This window comes from Salvelinus alpinus, chromosome 31 (assembly GCF_045679555.1).
Source record: "Salvelinus alpinus chromosome 31, SLU_Salpinus.1, whole genome shotgun sequence".
Taxonomy (NCBI): domain Eukaryota; kingdom Metazoa; phylum Chordata; class Actinopteri; order Salmoniformes; family Salmonidae; genus Salvelinus; species Salvelinus alpinus.
This window is the reverse complement of record NC_092116.1, coordinates 13,761,463-13,784,787: the sequence shown is the minus strand read 5'-3', so window position 1 is coordinate 13,784,787 and position 23,325 is coordinate 13,761,463. Positions and strand designations below refer to the sequence as shown.

Here is a 23,325-nt window from a genome sequence, read left to right as displayed (position 1 = left end):
TGGGGTCATTGTCCATTTGGAAGACCCATTTGCGACCAAGCTTTAACTTCCTGACTGATGTCTTGAGATGTCGCTTCAATATATCCACCATTTTCTTTCCTCATGATGCCATCTATTTTGTGAAGTGCACCAGTCCCTCCTGCAGCAAAGCACCCGCACAACATGATGCTGCCACCCCCTGTGCTTCACAGTTGGGATGGTGTTCTTCGGCTTGCAAGCCTCCCCCTTTTTCCTCCAAACATAACGATGGTCATTATGGCCAAACAGTTCTATTTTTGTTTCATCAGACCAGAGGACATTTCTCCAAAAAGCACGATCTTTGTCCCCATGTGCAGTTGCAAAACGTAGTCTGGCTTTTTATGGCAGTTTTGGAGCAGTGACTTCTTCCTTGCTGAGGGGCCTTTCAGGTTATGTCGATTATAGGACTAGTTTTACTATGGATATAGATACTTTTGTAACTGTTTCCTCCAGCATCTTCACATGGTCCTTTGTTGTTTTTCTGGGATTGATTTGCACTTTTCACACCAAAGTACGTTCATCTCTATGAGACAGAACGCGTCTCCTTCCTGAGCGGTATGACGGCTGTGTGGTCCCATGGTGTTTAGACTTGCGTACTATTGTTTGTACAGATGAATGTGGTACCTTCAGGCGTTTGGAAATTGCTCCCAAGGATGAACCAGACTTGTGGAGGTATACACATTTTTTGAGGTCTTGGCTGATTTCTTTTGATTTTCCCATGATGTCAAGCAAAGATGCACTGAGTTTGAAGGTAGGCCTTGAAATACATCCACAGGTACACCTCCAATTGACTCAAATTATGTCAATTAGCCTATCAGAAGCTTCTAAAGCCATGACATAATTTTCTGGAATTTTCCAAGCTGTTTAAAGGCACAGTCAAATTAGTGTATGTAAACTTCTTGACCCACTGGAATTGTGATACAGTGATTTATAAGTGAAATAATCCGTCTGTAAACAATTGTTGGAAAAATTACTTGTGTCATGCACAAAGTAGATGTCCTAACCGACTTGCCAAAACTATAGTTTGTTAACAAGAAATTTGTGGAGTGGTTGAAAACTAGTTTTAATGACTCCAACCTAAGTGTATGTAAACTTCCCACTTCAACTGTACATACTGTACAGTACATATATATTTATATTCCGAACGCTGACATTGGTCTTTCTGATATTTCTTAATTTCTTGATTTTTATTTGGGGGATTTGTGTGTATTGTTAGGTACACTGACTGCAGTGTTGGAGCTAGAAACATAAGCATTTTGCTGCACCTACGATAGCATCTGCAAAATACATTATGTGTACCCGATCAATACATTTTTATTTGATTTTAATTCCGATTCTAAGAATCTGAATCCAGATATATTTTCTGAGTCTGAAGTTCCAAGAGAGGGATGTTCCATTTTGGATGTTCTTAAGCTGGCTCAACAAAATGAAAGGAGCATTCCCAAATCTATTTTGACAAATTTGGCCATAGGTGATCACAGACTGTGTTTGTGAGATTACAGAGTTGGTGACATCACTGAATAGAGAGATACATTTTGCCCAAAAATAAATGTAGGCCCTATTGTCCTTTCCATTTTAATTGGCTATCAAATTAAAATGAATGTGTTATTTGGTTTATTTTTCTTTGTGAAATGTGAGGTGACCATGCGTAGGATTTTTTTAATTAGCCTATCCTACATTTTAAAATACATATAGGCCTATTGACCTTTTGTCTGACAAACACATGTAATGCATGATGTGCTCATGATCCTCCACGCTTTCCCCCCTTTTTTTTTATTGCAGAAAAAACAGTATACATGCAAGAAGTATACAAACAGACAATGATAACATATGCTAGGGGGCACAACACATTTCAGATTATACAAAAACATTCAAAGAAACACATATTGATTGTTTTAACAGCTTTCTTATTAGAATAATGTTGAATGGTCTTAATGTTCTGCTCGAATTCCTTATAGAAAACACGGAAGAGTGTTTTTTTATTTGTGAATTTACATTTATGAATATGACATTTTGCCATTAGCACAATTAGTTTGATGAGGTAAAATAGTTTCTCTTTATCCTTATTATGGTTAAGGAAACCGAGCAGCACATTCTCCCATAATAGACAAAAGTCATCAAGAATATTAACAATTATAAAACTATGAATATCTTTCCATAACTCTTTTACATGTAAACAATGTCAAAATAAATGCAAAACTGTTTCTGGATGCTCAACACAAAAAGTAGAGTTAATGTTAATGTCTTTTTTGAGTTTCTTCAGGTAATGATTCGCAGGGTAATTCTTATGGATCATTCTGAAAGAGACCTCTTTGACCTTGTTAACAAGCAGATATTTGTGTGGTAATAACCAGACTTTTTCTCCAACAGATATTATTGACAAATGTATTCCAGCAAGTTGTGACTTAAGGAATGGGTACAATATCCCTTTGAAAAAAACATGTATAGATCTGTTGTTCTGAGGGAGCAAGGGGCAACACATGTATCCTATTGGTGAGTCAACTGGATTAAGCGAGGGTAGGTGAGAAGAAGGTGAGGTCTGGTTACACATCTAAACAACATGAGAGTTCCAGATGGAATAGCGTCAAAGACAATGGCGAACTCTCTATGTGTAACAGGGATATTGTAACGAGATAAATATTCCCCATAATTGAGTAACAATCCTTCTGCATTAAAAAGTTGACTCACCAGCAGGATATGATTATTGAACCAGTTCTTAAAAAAGAAAGACTTGTTTCTTTACAAAATATCCTTATTGTTCCAAATGAAATACATATCCGGGGAAAAATTATGTTTATATTTTAACGACCACGCTATGAATACTTTTTTGTAGGAATCTTATCAATGTTATAGTTACAGGTATATTTCACTGGTCACCCCCAAAGCCAATTGCTCCTTTGGCCGCCTTTCCTTCCAGTTCTCTGCTGCCAATGACTGGAATGAATTGCAAAAATCACTGAAGCTGTAGACTCATATCTCCCTCACTAATTTTAAGCATCAGCTGTCAGAGCAGCTCACAGATCACTACACCTGTACATAGCCCATCTGTAAATAGCCCATCCAACTACCTCATCCCCATACTGTTTTTTGTTGTTGTTCCTTTGCTCCCCAGTATCTCTACTTGCACATTTATCTTCTGCACATCTATCACTCCAGTATTTAATTGCTAAATTGTAATTATTTCGCCACTATGGCCTATTTATTGCCTTACCTCCCTTATCTTACCTCATTTGCACACACTGTATATAGATTTTTTTCTATCCGTTATTGACTGTATGTTTGTTTATTCCATGTGTAAATGTGTTGTTGTTTGTCTTTGCTTTATCTGGCCAGGTCGCAGTTGTAAACGAGAACTTGTTGTCAACTAGCCCACCTGGTTAAATAAAGATAACCCCCCCCCCCAAAAAAACTAAGTAACATAAAATTGAATTTGGATTATTTAATACATGTTTAGCCCACTTTATCTTAAATGTATTATTCAAAGTAGGACCATCTACAAATTTGAGACCACCATATTCATATGTGTTCATAACGACAGATTTCCAAAATATAATCTGTACAATTTTTCCAGATTAAGTTGAAAAGCATCTGATCAACCGCTTTACCTATTTTGTTGTCAAGATGTAGGGATTGGGCTGCATAAGTAAGTCTGGAGATAATGATCCTCCACGCAGTTCACGATCACTAGGCTAGGCCTGTGACAAACACGGGATCCATGAGAAAGTTAGTTACTGAATCTAGACCAAGGGTGTGTTCAGTACGTCTTGCAACGGAAACCGTTTACCGTTTAAGAAACAAAAGGAACGAAACGGGGAGGGGCCGAAAACGTTTTTTGCTTCAAAACGTTTTGCAACAGAATTGGCGTAATGAATACACCCCAATAGAAAGTAGGCCTAATTTTTATGAGCGAGTTTTATTCTACCCTATCTGGAAAAACACATGAAATAAATTAAATTGTTTAATTGCGCGTGTTTGTGTGCAACAAGTGTAGCGTTCTCTTCGTAGTAGGCTATTCGTGTAGCCCAGTCGCTGTAGATCAGCTATCTCTTCAAACAAACATCAAATTAGGCTAATGTTGTAATTTTCTCTGCATTAATCTCGCATGTTAAATTCAGTTTAACTGCCCGTTTGATATTCCTAGACTGACGCTGCAGGATTTTTGTTGTTTAAATCCGAAAAATATTGTAATTCTCTGGGCATAAATACGTTTGCCTACTACTAACTACCCTACACATTTTCTTTGCCGCTGCAAAACTTGACAAAGCAATGTTTTTATCGTTTAGAAAGGTGCAATGCCATAGGCCTATACGATTTAGCATTGCATGTGATCTGGCTATTGACCCAAATAGCCTAATTGTCGCTAGACTGTGAAATGTTTTTCGTTTGTAGATGAGTATGAAGACGAGAAGACATAAGGCTTCTGGATTTTAAGAGGTAGGACATCCTCATTCTAGCCTTTTCTTCATAGCCTACAATACTTCCCAATCGCAGAAGTGTTATTGTTTTGATTGCGGAAGTTTAGTAGGCTAGAATTGCAACAATGTAGCGTTGCCATTGCTACAACATTGTATCTCTAGCGTGCTCGAGCTTTCAATTCCCGTTTGACAGTTCGCTCATATAAGTGTGCTATCATGATTAGGCAACTGATATCAAGTTGGCTAGCTGTTATAGTTTGTGTGTGAGTAGTGGTCTTACAATCCACCGTAAGACTTTAAAAAAATGTTTTTAATCACAGAATTATAAAGCCGCTGTGATTTAATTTTCCGGCCCACCAATCCTCGGATTTGAGTGTGCGCTCAGCCGGATTTAGGTTTAAATCAGGCCGGTGGAAGAAGGGACAGCAGCTCAATTGCAGTAGAGTCGGCTCTGTCTGGTCATTCACTTATAGTGAACATAATAATGGGATGCACTTTATATACATGTTTGTTTAGGAAGATATAAGGTATAGATGCTAATGATGATCATCATAAAGGGCTGTCATGGTCAAAGTTTTGTAAAGAATGTTGTTGCCTAATAATCAGACTGTAGGCCTAATCACAGTCCCATCCTTACAGCTGTAGCCTTTCCGTTGTTTTAATTTCTTTCACTGCCTTGTGTAATGTGTTGTTGTGAACCAGGTCCAGGTGCCAAAGCAGAGACACATATCATTACAGACGTTTCCTCTCTTGTTTTTGTCACTGCAACTTCATTTGGGATAATTTAGAGTTGAGTGTAAACATCAGAGACAATAACTATTGTAGTGGATAAAGACCCAGGGGTAATGCTGGAACAAGCCAAGGGTCTTGCACCTGTGAGATTTGTGTGTGTTTTTTGTTATGTGCCCGTGTGTGTGTTGGCTCACACTGTGGAACTGGTCTGTCTGTCCGCTGGAATTCCCCTTATGGTTGGGAATGGCTCTCTCTTCCTGCTTCTCAACTATGAGCCTATTATTAAACTGCTGTGTGTGAGTTGCCATAGGAAACCCAGATTGAAGCATCTCTTGGTTTCCACTCCAGTGGTTACCTGTGACATAAATATACACACCAGTGGTTACCTGTGACATAAATATACACACCAGTGGTTACCTGTGATATAAATATACACACCAGTGGAGGCTTTTCAGAGGAGGAAGGGGAGGACCCCACTCCTCAGTGATTTTCAGGAGGAAAAACAAATATGTAAAACATAAAAAAAATGTATCCTTTTAAAGATAAAACTATACTAAATATAATCAAGTCACCAAATAATTGATTAAACCATACTATTTTTCAAATGAGGTCTACAGTAGCCTCAAAAGCACTCTGTAGGGTAGCACCATGGTGTATCCAGAGGACAGGTGGTTTCCGTCTTCCCCGTGGTACATTGACTTCAATACAAAACATAGGAGGCTCATGGTTCTCACCCCATTCTATGTACTTACACAGTAACTGACAACTCCCGGAGGATGTCTTCCAACCTATCAGAGCTCTTGCAGCATGAACTGACATGTTGTCCACCCAATCAAAGAATCAGAGAATGAATCTAGTACTGAAAGCATAAGACACAGCTAGCTAGCACTGCAGTGCATACAATGTGGTGAGTAGTTGACTCAAAGAGAAAGACAATAGTTGAACAGTTTTGAACAAATTCATTTCTTCCAAAATGAAGGAGAAGCAAGATGGAGAGATTTCATATTTCTTTTCAGTTTCACTTAGCTAGCAAATGCAGCTAGCTAGTTTAGCCTACTCAAACACCCTGCTCAAACAGAGGGATGCTATGTTAGCTAGCTGGCTATGACTATCCAACACAACACTGGAACTCTTCCAAGTCAAGGTAAGCTTTTGGTTTTACTAATGTATTGCCACCAGGGCCCGCCGGTGTAAGTGCTAAACTGCTTATTGACTGCACACTGTAGCGTTACTGCATGATTGTAGCAGGTTTACTAACACTTTAGTTCTGTTAGCTATGTTGACTATGACGTTACTTTAACTAATATTGTGCCAAAGATGTAGGCTGTGTGTAGCAGTTTTGATAAGGTTTGGCTTGGAAAGTGTTTTTTCGCCTGGTCACATAGCTGATGTGTTGTGCATTGACGTCCACAAGTTTTTACGCGTGATCAAGGGTGTATTCATTCCGCCGATTCTGTGGAAAAACATTTAATGGAACAAAATGAGGATAAACATACCTGAATTTGTCCAATGGAGACTCGTTTGCGACTATTGAACTAATGATCACACCCTATGCCAGCAAATTTTTCTCTTGACCTGTGTGCACATACCTTGTAAACTTTAATTGATAGGCTAGGTTGTAGCAACCTCATGATGGGTATAGGGAAAATTTGAGTATCATGTAGTAGCCTAAACCTATCGCTGTTATATGAAAGACAGTCATCCAATATGGTGTAATAGAAATAAGAATATAATTCTTCTGCTGTCGTCCTAAATACAGGAATATAATTGTTCTGCTATAGTTTTACAATATAACAGTTTAATCACAACATCCTTCTTTTCAGAACCCTGACATGTCCGGTCCCACCTGGCTGCCGCCAAGGACTCTGGGTAGCCCAGAGAGAACTGTTCCTCAATTGTCCCACTCCGGGCCAGCCATGTACAGACAGCCGCCCATGAAGGTCTCCTCGGACCCCCGGCCCAAGTATGGGGTCTATGACCAGAAAGGAGGTGGAGGAGGAATGGCCACTAGGTACATGGCTACTGGACCCACAGGTAGGAACATGGTGGTGGTGGGCCTTACGTTACACTGGTCTTGAGTCTTGTGCTAAACCTTGGTAGAATGAAAACCTGTGATAAACTGTTGTCAATAACGAAAGTTAAACGTCAGTTAAAACATAGCTCAAGCCTTGAAGTAGAAGAGAGTTAGAACTGATAAAAGATTGAGTACACCAACGCTTTGGTGATTAGAACTGGCACTATATTGATGAAAACAATTTGATTATGTGTCAATGTAAAGTGTGTACATTATGGTTATTATGGTCTTGTTTGTAAATGTAAAGTGTACCGTGTCATATTTGTTGTAAAGGTGGACCCATGCAGCACCAAGAGGACCCAGGGTTTCACCCTAAATCTAACGACCACTACTACCAACCACCTCCCCACGGGCTCAAAGAAGACCGGTCCTGGAACCCTCACATGGACAGCTATGAGCTAATGGTAGGTGGGACATAATTGTTTTTGTAGCCTGGAATCCACACTGATTATTGCTCCATTTCGCCACGATGTTCAGTGTGGTTTCCAGACTAAGATTAGTGAGGTTTTCAACCTGATTGCATGTCGATAGGCTAGTTACGATTGTTATAATGTCATGGAGCATGACATTGCTCAAATCCAATATTCAAATAAACAAGTAATGAGACTATATTTGCTCTATCTTTCTCCTGTTGTGAAATGTTATAAAGGCATGTGACTGTGTGTGTGATCCTGCTCTGTGATTTCAGCATCGTGGACCTGAGAAGCCAAGTGTACACCACTCCAACCTCGATGCAGAGATTGACTCTCTCACCTGCATGCTGGCCGATCTGGACAGCCATCCACAGAACAGCACACAGGTAGGTTACCTGACTGACTACATATGAGGAATAAGTTATTCCCCAGAAACGTAGTACACAAACGTATAACTGACCAATTAAAAAAAAAAAAAGTCATATCTGGCTGAAAGTGTATCACTGGTTCTTCTGGATATTTACGCCTGAGTTTTTGTTAGTCCTTCATTTTAAATAAAAAGGGCAAAAAAATGATTTATGTTTCCTTTCCATTCCTTTGCAGCTGTACGATAACGTGCCTTACAACAAACACATCTCAGGGGACCGCTACAAACCCTCAACCCAGCCAGGAGCACTCTCTCAGGGCAGGCTGTCCATGGGTTACCCCCCCCACCCCCAGACCCAGTACCATCCAGCACCCCCTTACCCCAGTGATCCCCACCAGGTTCCCCAGTACTCCCCCCAGCCAGACTACACCTATGCCCAGGTGTCCAAACCCTACCCCCAGCCTGTCCCTGCCTCCTATACCACCTCTTCTACCCCTACTGGCCCGAGGTTCAGCGTCCAGGTCAAAACAGCCCAGCCTGTCACCTACTCCCAAACTGGTAGACAAGCCGAGCAGGCTTACACCCCTCCTCCGCCCCACCAGCACTCCTCGCGCCCCCCACCCCAGAACCAGACGGGCCCCCAGGGCTGGTACCCTCCTCATCCCGCATCCCAAGCCCAGGAGCTGCACTCTGATGGGGGCTACAAGGAGATCCCCGGGGGGTCTAGAGGGCGAGGGAACCAGGGCCCCACGCCCAAGAGAGGCCCGGAGAATCCCCAATCAGGGTCAAGAGAGGCCCCAAGTCCCGCCTATCAGCCCAGCCAGGTGAGTGTCTGTCTAGAGTTCAGAGGTCATCTACTCTACAGCATGCTCTGCTGCTTCTAAAGTATGGTCCTTTTTGAGTACTTGTATCCTCAGTCTCTTGGTTTCACTGATCTGAATGGGAAATAATGAATAATGAATCATATTTGTCCATTAGGGGTCAGCAGCTCCGAGGCAAGAGGAGGAATTGGACCGGCTCACTAAGAAGTTGGTGTATGACATGAATCACCCACCTACAGAGGAATACTTTGGTACTTCCCTATGTCCTTTGTGTTGACTGGACTGTTATTTACATCTTAATTTCCCCTTGGGCTACAAAGTTCATTTAAATTTAACACAAGATGTTCCTTCTGAGTAAAAATCTCTTATCTTCCTAGTCTCATCTTTTCTCCTTTCCCTCCATACTATCAGGTCGCTGTGCGCGTTGCGGTGACAATGTGCTTGGCGACGGCAGTGGCTGTATCGCCATGGAGCAGGTGTTCCACGTGGAGTGTTTCACCTGCATCACCTGCCACGCCCGTCTCCGGGGGCAACCCTTCTACGCCCTGGACAAGAAGAGCTACTGTGAAAGCTGTTACATTGTGAGTTGCTATCACTTTTTGTATTGAGAATCCCTTCTCCATCTCTTTTTGTTCTAAATTCTTTAGCAGTATTCCCTGAATTCATCAGTTGATCTCTCCATCCATCTTTGTCTCTTTCTCACCGTCTTTCTCCATATATATTGGATTCTCACTAGTGCTGACCCATTAGTGCTTTTTGAGGTCATTTCGGTTCGATTATAATTAAAAAAAAATAATAATGCATTGTGGGTTGAATGCTGCAAAACAGAATATAACTATTTATAACAGTCAGATGGTAGTGACTGCCCATCACTTATTAAGCATAATTTATTCACATTACTTTACTTGAATAAAATATTTCAGTTGTTGTGAGCTGAAGCGCAGATGGGTCATGCAGCAAGACAATGATCCAAAACACACAATCAAGTCTACATGAAAATGGCTAAATAGCGACACAGTTTTGGAATGGCCTAGTCAAAGTCCAGACCTAATCCCAATTGAGATGTTGTGGCAGGATTTAAAATGAGCAGTTCAGCCCTGTAGAGCTGCTGCCTGACAAAATCACTATTTTAGTAGTACTTCAAAGTAAATAAGGCATACTTTTATGACTGCTGAATACCAACTATCAATCACTTTTATATCATGTATTTTTAGGTAGCGATACCTCTCGAAGCAACTGCTCTCTACCACGTTTTCTGCGCTAAACTATGTAAAACAGGGGTGTCAAACTCATTCCACGGAGGGCCAAGTGTCTCCGGGTTTACATTTTTTCCTTTCAATTAAGACCTAGACAACCAGGTGAGGGGACTTCCTTACTAATTAGTGAGCTTAATTCATCAATCAAGTACAAGGGTGGCGCGAAAAGCGTCAGACACTCGGCCCTCTGTGGAATATTGGCCAGTTGGATACAACAACTCCCCAGTGCATCGCAAAGTTCGGACTTGATCTGATTTATCTCTAGAGAAACTGCTCAATATACGCTTTGAGCTCACAGAACAAAAAACATTTCCAATAATTGAACCGACGTCGCTCAGTTAGCTGTTTGAAAAACAAAAATTAACCAACATTTTGGTTAATTGCTTGGCACCAATATCTCACACATGCACACACAACTATTTTGTCTGAACCTGTGCTGCCCCTCTCAGAGTACCCTAGAGCGCTGCTCTAAGTGCTCCAAACCCATCTTGGACCGTATCCTGCGGGCCATGGGAAAGGCCTACCACCCGCGCTGCTTCAACTGTGTGGTGTGTGGCTGCTGCCTGGACGGGGTTCCCTTCACCGTGGACGCCACCTCCCAGATTCACTGCATAGATGACTTCCACAGGTCAGCAGCTCAACAAACGGAATATCTCCGGGCCAGATACTACCTGTACTTTTTTAGACGAGCAATGAACTGGGACACTAGCACAAGTCTCCCATTGAACAATGAAACTTAGATTTACACTTTCATTTCTTGAGATAACGTTCAGCCATTGCTCCTTTTTTAAAACGTGATTCTACCTGACTGTGATGTTAGTGTTCCACCCTCTGAGTTTTAATGTTAGTGTTGACGCTTGTACGTCCTGTTTCCTGTCCTAAACAGGAAGTTTGCCCCCCGCTGCTCAGTGTGTGGCCAGGCCATCATGCCCGAACCGGGACAGGAGGAGACCGTCAGGATAGTGGCGCTGGACCGCAGCTTCCACGTCAACTGCTACGTGTGTGAGGTGAGTGCGTGTCCTTGTTAGTAAAATACTTCGCTCAAGTTGAATGACGTTTGGCAGGATGTCACATCAGATGTACAAAGGCCATTCAGTTGAACCCAATCAGTGTTCGTGGATTTACCCTGTGTTTTCTCTGTCCAGGAGTGTGGTCTGCTCCTGTCCTCCGAGGGCGAGGGGCGAGGCTGTTATCCCCTGGACGGTCACATCCTGTGTAAGGGCTGCAGCGCCCGCCGCATCCAGGACCTCTCCGCCAAAATCTCCACTGACTGCTAACCATCTAGGGGACGTCACCTCTGACCCCGCAATCCTTCCTTTACTGTCACCTGCTCTGAGGTAGAAGTTGCCCTAACGAATATATCTGAGACCAGTTTCACCCCTCTCCAAATCATAACCTTAACCACAAGGGGGGAAATGTTAAACTAAGGGCAACTTCGTCCTACTCTACTTTTTCATACTCTTATAGTCAATCTTCGTTCTTCAGATGCCCAAAGCTGTAGAATCGGTAGTACCACGTAACCTCAAACTGTCTCTTCAATATGATGCCGTTATTTAATTTCACTTGACTAGGTTTATTGATACATAATTACAGGTTAAAGACAGGGTATTGTAACATGGATTGACAACAAGTTCCACCACTATTCCCTAATCCTTGTCCTCTGGTTTATACTAGCTATCACCTATCCTCTATATTGTATCCTGTACCGCTACTCCCTATCCACTACACCCTATCCCTTACCCTTCAGCGCATACCAGTATTGTATAGAGCCTCTGACCTGCAGGCAGCAGGGGCTGCACTAACCCCCCTCCCCCACCCTCCCCCACTGCTTATGTCACACTAATCCTGCATGTCCTACACTATGTCTTACGCTCTATCCTGCCAGACATAGAGGGGACATGGAAGGAGCTCTATAATGGCAAATAATGATTGATGGATATTGATGATCATGATGATAAGTAGGAAAATTAGGTGGTGATGATGACCATCTAACCAGTCCAGATAATGGAACATATATATTTTTTGTATGCCACTAAAGTCAATAATAACGCTGAACTGCCTCGCATGAAAAAACGCACATATGCAAATGATATCTGTGACGGAGCATATGTTGCAAGTTGATTTGGTTATGGAGTGAATGGGTGTGCATACGTTTCATAGGAGAGGAAGTAGCTGTAGCTGGATTGATTTGTGAATAGAATAGAGGACAAAGAAAGATTAGGTAGTCATAAAAAGCAGATCGCTGAAGTCAATGCTGTGACCCTATTTAATGTTGAAACAGTCCGTTTGTGTCAAGATGATAACTTGGCAGCTGACAAGTTTGCCTTGTCAAAACAGAACAGCGATTTGCATCATGATAATTGGTACTGCATTTCCCGAGAATGTTACTTGTAAGCCAGCCAAAACTCCAAACCCCATCTTCAAAATTTGAATGCGCTTTTTATTATTATATAATTTCTCTTTTTAACATTTGTGTTGATTTATACTTGACTGTTACAATGGTGAAGAAGGTGCAATGAAGTCTAATGCTTGCAATTGTCTTACTGAGAAACCGGGATCTCATCCTCTTGTGTTCTTTATGGGTTTTTGTTTTAGCTTAGTCTTAGGAGTTTGATTTGTGTTGCTAATCCATATCCTCATGGCACTATCGGCCATGTTGAAGCATCTCTGAGACATTGGAGTCCTTCTCACATTGTTTTGATGTAATTTGTCCTTGTGTTTCGCCGTCTTTAATTTGTTTTGCAACGTAAAAGTGGCTCATATGATTTTGAAAGCTTGAACACCTTTTTTAATTCATACGCCTTCAAAACCCAAATCTGTATTTGTGTCCGGAATCACAGTACTTGCTACTGTAGTTGATCCTTTTCCCTCAGTATTGGTCTCTGAGCACAAAGATATGAAGATCTCTGTGTGAGCCCTGTGAGTTGCATTTTCCACTTTTGCGTATTTATTTCAACTCCTGTTATACACTCATTGTTTCTAAGTCAGTGTTTATGGTCGTCACTGCGTGTAAATGTTTTATGTTCCAGTGTCATATTGATAAGTACAAGAGAACGGCAATGAAATGCTCTAGAAATATTACCTATGATGACATGTTCTTTTTTTTACCATCTCACTCTTTCCCTTCAGTGCAGTCTCGTGGTACAATCGTTCAAATGTGTGGCCTTGATGGCCAACATGTTTTGTTGGCAAGTGTAATCGGTGGTTTAAAGCCATTGTTGTATTGCAGAATAATCGATCTGTCCACATGAGGAATACAAGCTGAGAATGCTTTTGTACTGAGCAGGTGGTTTGTACAATGTGGCTCAAGTTTGAAGTAGATGTGTGAGTGGGTGTGTGTGCATTTGCTTTTTTCCCCCTAATGCCGATTGTAGTTCATAATCGATACAATAAACCATCCCTATTTTTCAGCAAACTACACCTTGTCATCTTTTCATATACCCCTGTACTAGACCCTAACCTAAAACCTTTTCAGTGTTATAGATGGGTTAGCTGACAACATCACAAAAACGATGTGCAGGCTTCCGTGCAGCAGAAGCCAGAGCGTTGTTGTGAATATGGATGGCTGCTAGCAAGAATGTAAAGAAACTGCCATGTGGGAAGTGGCTTGTTTTCGATGCCAATATTGCTAAAATTCGCTAGCTAGCTAACCAACAACTGTACTGATTGTATTTAAGAGACAAGTACTCATTATGCAAATGTATTTGTTTTCAATAAACATTGGAGGCGAAATATAGCTTACATGTCAACAATCTAAACTTTGCCCCATAGTTGTGCACGGGTTGCTTTTGTTGCTAGATGACCAACCCATGAAAAAGACATCAGGTACGTGCCAACATCATTCTAGGCCTTTTAATTGATAATGAACAGTGCAAAAAAAAATAGTAGCTGTCATTTTACATTTGTGACATTGCAAGAAATATGTCTTATAATGATCCAGCACAAAGAAGAGGCTGCTTGGCAAGTTAACACGATGTGAATGTCTTCCAAAAGAAGTTCCGGCATCCAGCCTTGCGTTCCCGATGGGAGAGGGGTAGCTGGCGCACCACGTCCTCCCTCACCCCGAGTGCCTCCTCCAGGTCCGGTAGTACCTCGTTCTCCCCCACGGCTGTGCTCATCAGGTCCGACATTATCTTCAGCAGGAGGGTGCGGGAGAGATCCTATTAGGAAAAGAATATAATAGCATAAAATACAACTTCATTGTCCATCCAAGAAAGGGAATAACTGACACCACGGATATTAGAACTCCTTTGTTGCTATAACACTACGGTTGTCGTGGAACACTTCTGTCAGTTATTCTAGGACCAAAACATTAAGCCTAATTAAATCATCAAATCATTTAACATATACAGCAAGTAGAAGTTATGGTCATTTAATATGACTAGTCCTCTTGAAATTGTATGACCATTGAGTTGAATACTACAGAATATCATTCAAGAATGAATAAAAACATTAGCTCCATTTATACATGGTTCTAGCGTGCATCCTTTGTCTTGATCTTGCCCACATTTTTAGACGGGTGTAGACGTTTAAAAGACGCATTGTGATCCGATCTTCCTGACTACCTCCAGAGGTGTGTCTGGATATCTTACAAGTGTAGAAAGGATCCAGTGGAGTCTGCTGAGGGGAGGACTGCTCATAATAATGGCTGGAACGGCATCAAACACATAGAAACCATGTGTTTAATGTTGTTGATACCTTTCCACTGATTCTGCTCCAGCCATTACCACAAGCCTGTCCTGCCCAATTAAGATGCCACTAACCACCTGTGATCTGGACATTGACACCATTTAAATCCCCATCCTCTGTAAAATCATTGACAGAATATCTGAAATAATTTGCATACAGAGGGAGCAGGATATCTGTTCACAATGTGGACAGATAAGCAACGTTTTACTACCATATAGATGGGCACACGTGGGCACAATCAGAATGTGGATAAGTGGAAGACAAAGGTTATAAATGAGGCAATTGACACACAACAGTGAGTCAACCACTCACCTCGTTGCCCTTGGATGTATCTGCCCTCAGTAGTTCAGCTACCATGTCTCTGTGTGGAGCGGCGCTGACCCTCGCCAGGAACACTGAGGCAGATAGAGCCACCAGTAACACCTGCAGCTGGGAACACAGCATCTCCCCTGTCTGTACCTTTCCTATTGGTTAAACTGTATACCGACTGTATCCTTCAATGCTGTATTCAGCAGCGATAATCTTAGACTGGATGTTCAACAATAACTATCCTATTGGAAAACAAAACAACGGCTGGATGTCAGAGAAGGAAGTTGGTTGTTGGTCCACACACAAAACACAGCCCTGTCGAAGTGTCACGTAACAGTGGCGCCACCAATATATAGGTTTCTTCATCCTTGGCTCTTCCTCGTATCAATACAGGGATGTGATTGGTTGATGAGGACGTATGCGTGCGTGCGTGTCATGGGGGTCACTAGCTGTAGAGAAGAAGTGAAGGTCACAGCGGTTTGACACAGTCACAAGAACAAAACAATATTATACATCTGTCCAACATCCAATATCTGCAAAGTTGTGACATGGAATTGACAAGTGTGAAGTGTGCATGGCAAACAACACACAACACAGCATTACAAGTGGCATTTCAGATCTAAACAAACCCCCGAGCCCAGTGATGATGATAGTGTGCTCCTGAAATGGCACCCTATTCCCTGTATAGTGCACTACTTTTGACCAGGGCCCGTCTGAAATGGCACTCTTTTGGGAGTAGAATAGGGTGCCATTTGGGACTCATTCAGAGTCTAGTGTTGACGGATGAGGTTGGAGGGTGACGTCTGTCTCAGCCAGGCCCAGGGGTGTTGCGTCAGTTGAGATTAGCCCCACCAGCCCTGGTGCGTCTCCGGCACGATGTGTGGTCCTAATCCACACAGAGCTGCTAATGATATGGAGTGACTCAAATGTTAATTGGGAGGTTTGCCCACTGCCCACTGCCCCCCCCCCAATCTCCATCTCCCCACCCCCATCATGTTCCCAGAAGAAGTAAGCATTAATTTACCAGCCAAAGGGCAAAGATGCAAGTGCGTATTGAGGCTGCGTTTACACAGACAGACCAATTCTGATATTTTTTCCACTAATTGGTATTTTGACCAATCACATCAGGTGTTTTTCAGATCTGATTGGACAAAAGAGCAATTAACGGAAAAAAGATCAGAATTGGGCTGCCTGTATAAACGAAGCCTGACGGCTCTGTTCAATCCGCATCGCGGAAGTTTAGCTTTACTGCGTGATTAAAGTTTAAAGGCAATGTTCCCGCTTGTAGCAGAGACTGGCTTCACAGAGAATGCTGCACGTGGGCTCAATCATAAATTACAGCGGAATCTGTAACGCTTCAGCTTTAAAGACTGAATAGAGCCCTAAATGTGGGACATTATTTATTTCTATATTTGTTTTTGTTTGTAGTTAATAAAGTGTGAGCTGCTGTGAACTACTGGTTTGACAACTCAAATGTCCCAGACTTTACACTATTCTACTCTACTCTACTTGTTGACTGGGCCATGGTATTCATGATTTGAGATGATAACCAAACTCAGTCAACAGTTGGCCTGGTTGGAGTGGTACGTCAGAATTGATTTTATTGACTTCTTTGAGGATGAATGGGAAATTCAATTTCATAAAACCCCACTGTAGGCAACAATATTAGCAATAGCTGGTAGCAAAGACGGATACCTCACTGAACGAAGAAAGTCTAACCTTTCCTGACGGCGTTGCCCCTTGGCACCATGGGAGATGCACTGTTTGTTCTGATTACTCATTTCTTCATGTCACCTCCGGCCCTCATTAACATTTCCTGAAGGAGATGGGGGATGTCATGGCCACAGGCATCCTACTGGGCACATTAATACAGCCCGTGTGGGGTCCTTACAGTACTGCCACCACCTCTACCTCCAGTCCTCATCACAACCCACCTATCTTCATTGGAGAGCTGGTGTGTATTCAGTGATGTGAAACATTCTGAACGTTGCAGATAGAAATAGAATGAATAGAGCAGAGACTAATATCTGTTATACGCAATACATTTCTATCTGAACATTCTATATTATTACATCCACCTGAACAGGTCCGTGGAGACTCCTTCTATAGGTGTTGGTGTGACTGACCACACTTGTGTGATGAGTAACCTTGCCTGAGATCTGAAGAGTTGTTTTGGAGTCCCCTAGGCTTTGGTTTGAAGTGTTAGTAATCAGGTTATAATTAAGCAATAAGGCCCAAGGGGGTGTGGTATATGGCCATTATACCACGGCTATCATGTCTCTACCCTTACATACTCTACAAATAGCCCATGACCTTTTGACATAGGAATAACAATGAAGATATACAATTGTATTTGCCTATATTGGGCTGTAAGACTCCACTATTTCTGATAGTACAACAGTGTAGATATGAGTTTCTCATCATTCCTGTCGGGTCTTAGTGGTCGCTTTGCTGCCATCTAGTGTACTGTTTAGTGTATGGCTGTCCTGCTCTTATCATTTTTGTATATTAAATAAGAAGACTTCTAACCTTATATGTTAACCATTTTGATAATATATCTATTTCACCTTTTTGAATGTATAGTTTTTATGGGTCTAAATGACGTGTATGTGTATTAGACTTAGATTCACCCTCCACAATTCACTCTCTCTAGAGGTAGATCTTTGCCATGACAAGATGTTCAACTCTGCATTAAGGGATTCAGCTGCTACCTATACTGTCGTTTAAATGATTCCTTTAACTGATGAACGCTTTACACCTTTTATTTTATTGTTACTGGGTGTTTTACTTTGTTATGGTACATTGAGTGTTCTTTCACCGCTCTGAACCACAATCTGAGTAGCCTGGTCCCAGGTCTGTTTGTGCCAAACGTAAAAGCACAAACAGAATGGCAAGAATCTGCAAATGGTTGATTCCAAGACAGTCTTCTGTTGTTTGGTGTCACTGATGGAATCACGCGTGATCAATAATCACCTGACCTTTGTGGGGGGTGGGGGGGGGGGGGGTGGGGTGGGGGGGGGGGGGGGGTGATTAAATGGCAGTTTAGAGAGCAACAGGTCTTTATCTGGAAAGTAAATAACATAACAGCAACATAATCTGAACTCACATCACACATACAGTGGATGTGATAATCTTGTCAACAATACCTTTGAGGCAATTGATATAGCACAATATTTATTTACTTGACTTATCTATTCATTTGCAAATCAATCTATTGTATATCACACCGTACTAAGTAGGCCTACAATACTTTCCTTCTAACCCAAAGATCATAAGATAATAACATCATATACTGTGCATTCTGAAAGTACACAGACCCCTTTACTTTTTTTGTTACAGGCTTATTCTAAAATGGATTAAGTAGGTTTTTTCCCCTCATCAATCTACACACAACACCCAATAATGACAAAGAAAAAACAGGTTTTTAGAAATTTTAGCAAATTTATAAAAAATATCACATTTACATAAGTGTTGAGACCCTTTACTCAGTACTTTGTTGAAGCCCCTTTGGCAGCAATTACAGTCGCCAGTCTTCTTGGGTATAACACTACAAGCTTGGAACACCTATATTTGGGGAGTTTCTCCCATTCTTCTCTGCAGATCCTCTCAAGCTCTGTCAGATGTTCGATCAGGTTCAAGTTCGGGCTCTGGCTGGGCTACTCAAGGACATTCAGAGACTCCTACGTTGTCCTGGCTGTGTGCTTAGGGTTGTCGTCTTGTGACAAAGGTGAACCTTTGCCCCAGTCTGAGGTCCTGAATGCACTGGAGCAGGTTTTCATCAAGTATCTCTGTATTTTGCTCCGTTCATCCTTCCCTCAATCCTGAATAGTCTCCCAGTCCCTGCCGCTGAAAAACATCCCCACAGCCTGATGCTGCCACCACGCTTCATCGTAGGGATGGTGCCAGGTTTCCTCCAGATGTGAAGCTTGACATTCAGTTCCAAGAGTTCAATCTTGATTTCATCAGACCAGAGAATCTTGTTTCTCATGGTCTGAGAGTCCTTTAGGGGCTTTTTGGCAAACTCCAAGCGGGCTGTCACGTGCCTTTTACTGAGGAGTGGCTTCCAAAGAATTCTAAAAACCCATTTTCGCTCTGTCTTTATGGGTTATTGTGTGTAGATTTATGAGATTTTTTATTTATTTAATCAATTTTAGAATAAGTGTCACGGCCGTGAAAAGAAGAGGACCAAGGTGCAGCGTGGTTAGCGTAAATTTTCTCTTTATTTGGAAAAAAGACACCGAACTAAACAACAAACACTACAAAAACAAACCGTGAAGCTAAAGGCTATGTGCCCTAAACAAAAGTCAACTTCCCACAAACACAGGTGGGAAAAAGGGCTACCTAAGTATGGTTCTCAATCAGAGACAACGATAGACAGCTGTCCCTGATTGAGAACCCTACCCGGCCAAAACATAGAACTACAAAACATAGAACATAGAATACCCACCCCAACTCACGCCCTGACCAAACCAAAAGAGACATAAAAAGGATCTCTAAGGTCAGGGCGTGACAATAAGGCGGTAACGTAACAAAATGTGGAAAAAGTCAAAGGGTCTGAATACTTTCTGAATGCACTGTACTACTAGCATCATACCAATAATATACCGGTACATAATAATTAAAATCATAACATTTATCATGAATAACATGAGATAAAAAACAAGAAAACAAACCCCAACAACCAATCAAAAACTCTTGTGAAAAAAGTCCCCCTTTTAATTTTTTTTAAAAAATATATAAAAGGCCAGGATTTAATCCGATTGCCTGTTGTAGAGCGCTGTTGACCATGCTGATTTTAAAGGCAATGTTTCTGCATTCGTGGAGATCACATTCACGGTAAAGACTGCAGATGTCGGCTCAATCGGAAATTACCTCTACAGATCCACGTTAGGGGAAACAGCCTATTGTTCGCCTCAGGGCCTTTGTTATTGTTTTTGTCTTGTTGAAAAGGAAGAGAAACGGAGGAGAGGAGCCTCGGCAGCGTGGTGAAAACTAATTGCAGCATATATACTGTTGTTCTATCAAGCCTGTAATGATGTCAAATAGTGTTCGTTGTTTGCAGTAACTTCTTTGTTGTTGTAATGTCCCAAACGGTCGTGGCAGTTTCACCAATTAAGGATTATAGCTTTAAATGACAAGCGCGCTACGACGTGCAATCGGATTAAATGCCGGCTGATGATTATAATAATATATGGTAACACTTCAAGATAAAGAATCTTAGAGTATACAGAATAAGATATGCAACATAAACAAAGCCAAAAAGCAATACATGTTGGAATGCAAGGCGAAAATGAGTTAAGTCTCTTAAAAGTTATACATGTCAAAGCAATAATAATACAACAAATAATAAGGGTTTTTGCAGTTACTCCTTTAAGATTTCTTCCAAGGTTATAATATATAAACACATTCTGAACTTGTGTTGTTAAAGTTTGAACCACTTAAGTTTTGACACCACATTTTACACACAAGTGCAGGCTGACAATGGATTTTAAAATGCAGAACTTACATAAGATCAGCGTGTAGGATCAGTGTTGTCCTACTCCGTCCCCTGGGCTACTCTCTTCCGGCTTCAGCTCTGGAGCGCAGAGAGACCATCTCCATGGAATTGACATAAAGATCCATGCTCGTCACCCCCCATCTCAGACGATGCCACGGGTGAAGAAGCCGGATGTGGAGGTCCTGGGCTGGCGTGGTTACATTTGGTCTGCGGTTGTGAGGCCGTTTGGACGTACTGCCAAATTCTGTAAAACCAAATTGGAGGCAGTTTATGGTAGAGAAATGAACATTCAATTATCTGGCAACCGCTCTGGTGCACATTCCTGTAGTCATGCTCTCAACTTGAGACATCTGTGGCATTGTGTTGTGTGACAGAACTGCACATTTTAAAGTGGCCATTTATTGTCTCCAGCACAAGGTGCACCTGTGTAATGATCATGCTCTTTAATCATATTCTTGATATGCCACACCTGTCAGGTGGATGGATTATCTTGGCAAAGGAGAAATGCTCACAAATGGATAAACAAATTTGTGCACAATATTTTAGAGAATTAAGCTTCTTGTGCGTAGGGAAGATTTGAGTGATTTTTTATTTCAGCTCATGAAACATGGGACCAACACCTTACATGTTGCGTTTACATTTTTGTTCAGTTGTGTGTGTATATATTTACACACAGTACCAGTCAAAAGTTTGGACACACCTACTCATTCCAGGCTTTTTCTTTATTTTGACTATTTCCTACATTGTAGAATAATAGTGAAGACATCAAAACTATGAAATAACACTTGGAATCATGTAGTAACCAAAAGTGTTAAACCAAAATATATTTTATATTTGAGATTCTTCAAAGTAGCCACCCTTTGCCTTGACAACTTTGCACACTCTTAATATTAAATTCATGCATCTCAATATTAGTAAGGTGTTCCTAATGTTTGGTATACTCAGTGTATATACAGTATATATGTCCGTCTCTCCCTCCCCCGATGGATACACAACTGGTTAATGACATAACTAGACTGTATCTGTGACTTTCTGTTATCTACTGTACCAGACTACAAATATATTCAAATCAGTCATTAAACAAAAAATGGGGGGCACCCCCATAACAAATCAGCCCCTCAAAACAATTGAAATATCAATCTGCTCAAATACAAACATTTGACTTGTCACCTCTGAGTGAATGTCTTTACCTTGAAGTACAGGTAGGAGGTGGTGTTGGCTGTCAGTAGGATCAGCAGCACTACAATGTGTCTGATGAAGTTTGGCAGAGGAGAGGCTGCAAACAGAAACACGTTTCATGAAGGGACTGATCATCATCACATAGATCTGTGGGAAATCTGTCAATGACAAAGTTATAAGTCTGGTTCATGCTCTGTTACCTGTGACAGTGAGGGAGAAGTGCTCTCCCTCAGAGGAGAAGTTATGAGAGAAAACATCATTCTCATAAAACAGCTGTAGTCCCCTTGGTGGGAGTCATTTGCAGCAGGGAAGAGGAAGGCAGCTGAGTCATTGACAGCGGTCTGAGTTCTGTTTGAGCTGGTGAAAGTGAGGAGGAAGGAGCTTCCTGGGTACTGTGGCTGAGTGGAGCAGGTGATGGTGAAGTTGTAGCCCCTGAACATCCCTCCCATTGAGTCAGTCAGGGAGATATCAGGCTGGACCAGAAGATCTGTAACAATAAAAGAGAACAGGAAATACCTATTCAACTAGTTTCCTATAGATATGACAATAACAGCAGCATGTAACAGTGCTAGCCGCCCTCCCTCACAGTGCCAACAAAAGTAGTGGGCCTACAGCCCAGAGTGCATTCAAAAAGTATTCAGACCCCTTGACTCTAAAATGGATTAAATCGTTTCCCCCCCTCATCAATCTACACATAATACCCCATAAAAATAATGTTTAGGCATTTTTGCAAATATATTAAATATAAAAAACTGAAATGTCACATTTACATAAGTATTCAGACCCTTTACTCAGTACTTTGTTGATGCACCTTTGGCAGAAATTACAGCCTCGAGTCTTCTTGAGTATGACGCTACAAGCTTGACACACCTGTATTTGGGAAGTTTCTCCCATTCTTCTCTGCAGATCCTCTCTAGCTATGTCAGGTTGGACCATCGGGTTCTTGGTTACCTCCCTGACCAAGGCCCTTCTCACCCGATTGCTCAGTTTGGCTGGACTTCCAGCTCTAGGAAGAGTCTGAAATGTTTTGGTACCCTTCCCCAGATCTGTGAATTGATACAATCCTGTCTCAGTGCACTACAGACAATTCCTTTGACCTCATGGCTTGGTTTTTGCTCTGACATGCACTGTCAACTGTGGGACCTTATATAGACAGGTGTGTGCCTTTCCAACTCATGTCCAATCAATTGAATTTACCACAGGTAGACTCCAATCAAGTTGTAGAAACATTTCAAGGATGATCAATGGAAACAGGATGCACCTGAACTCAATTTCGAGTCTCATAGCAAAGGGTTTGAATACTTATGTAAATAAGGTATTTCAGTTTTTTAATAGACTGTTTTAAAAAAAAGAAAATGTAGCTACTCAACTACTTTCCTCATTTAAAGACAGCAACATCGGCGTGTAAAAATGCTAGTGAGTAGCTATGTTCAATTAGATAACACTCGCATACAAAAGCATTCTGTGATACAGTATTTAATAAAGTTGTATTTGATTGTTACTTGACTGAGTAGTCTATTTTGCAAAGCAGACTTACAAGCTAAACAGTCATTGA

At 41.5% G+C, this 23,325-nt stretch overlaps 2 protein-coding genes and 1 long non-coding RNA gene across 5 annotated transcripts; 1 reads left to right on the top strand and 2 right to left on the bottom strand.

The window, feature by feature from the left end:
- The first annotated feature begins 3,867 nt into the window (after positions 1-3,867).
- Positions 3,868-13,511, top strand: trip6 (thyroid hormone receptor interactor 6). 3 transcript variants are annotated; one of them, XM_071377713.1, is made up of 11 exons: positions 3,868-3,905; positions 4,408-4,452; positions 6,989-7,199; positions 7,513-7,643; positions 7,928-8,038; positions 8,256-8,843; positions 8,998-9,091; positions 9,252-9,421; positions 10,546-10,724; positions 10,983-11,103; positions 11,242-13,511. In XM_071377713.1, the coding sequence occupies exons 3-11, from the start codon at positions 6,998-7,000 to the stop codon at positions 11,371-11,373; spliced, it is 1,728 nt and encodes a 575-aa protein (XP_071233814.1). In that variant the 5' UTR covers positions 3,868-3,905; positions 4,408-4,452; positions 6,989-6,997; the 3' UTR covers positions 11,374-13,511. The 3 variants fall into 3 exon arrangements, with proteins under 3 accessions (XP_071233814.1, XP_071233813.1, XP_071233815.1); XM_071377712.1 differs by lacking the exon at positions 3,868-3,905 and having other exon boundaries at positions 3,912-4,452; XM_071377714.1 differs by lacking the exons at positions 3,868-3,905; positions 4,408-4,452 and adding an exon at positions 4,459-6,309.
- Positions 13,512-13,934: 423 nt separating this feature from the next.
- Positions 13,935-15,692, bottom strand: sst5 (somatostatin 5). The gene is made up of 2 exons (XM_071377715.1): positions 15,098-15,692; positions 13,935-14,256 (listed from the first exon to the last, which is right to left on the bottom strand). The coding sequence occupies exons 1-2, from the start codon at positions 15,227-15,229 to the stop codon at positions 14,062-14,064; spliced, it is 327 nt and encodes a 108-aa protein (XP_071233816.1). The 5' UTR covers positions 15,230-15,692; the 3' UTR covers positions 13,935-14,061.
- Positions 15,693-19,295: 3,603 nt separating this feature from the next.
- Positions 19,296-22,251, bottom strand: LOC139561334 (uncharacterized). The gene is made up of 3 exons (XR_011672109.1): positions 21,971-22,251; positions 21,782-21,867; positions 19,296-20,835 (listed from the first exon to the last, which is right to left on the bottom strand). It is a non-coding gene; the product is annotated as an uncharacterized lncRNA (long non-coding RNA).
- Positions 22,252-23,325: the final 1,074 nt, after the last annotated feature.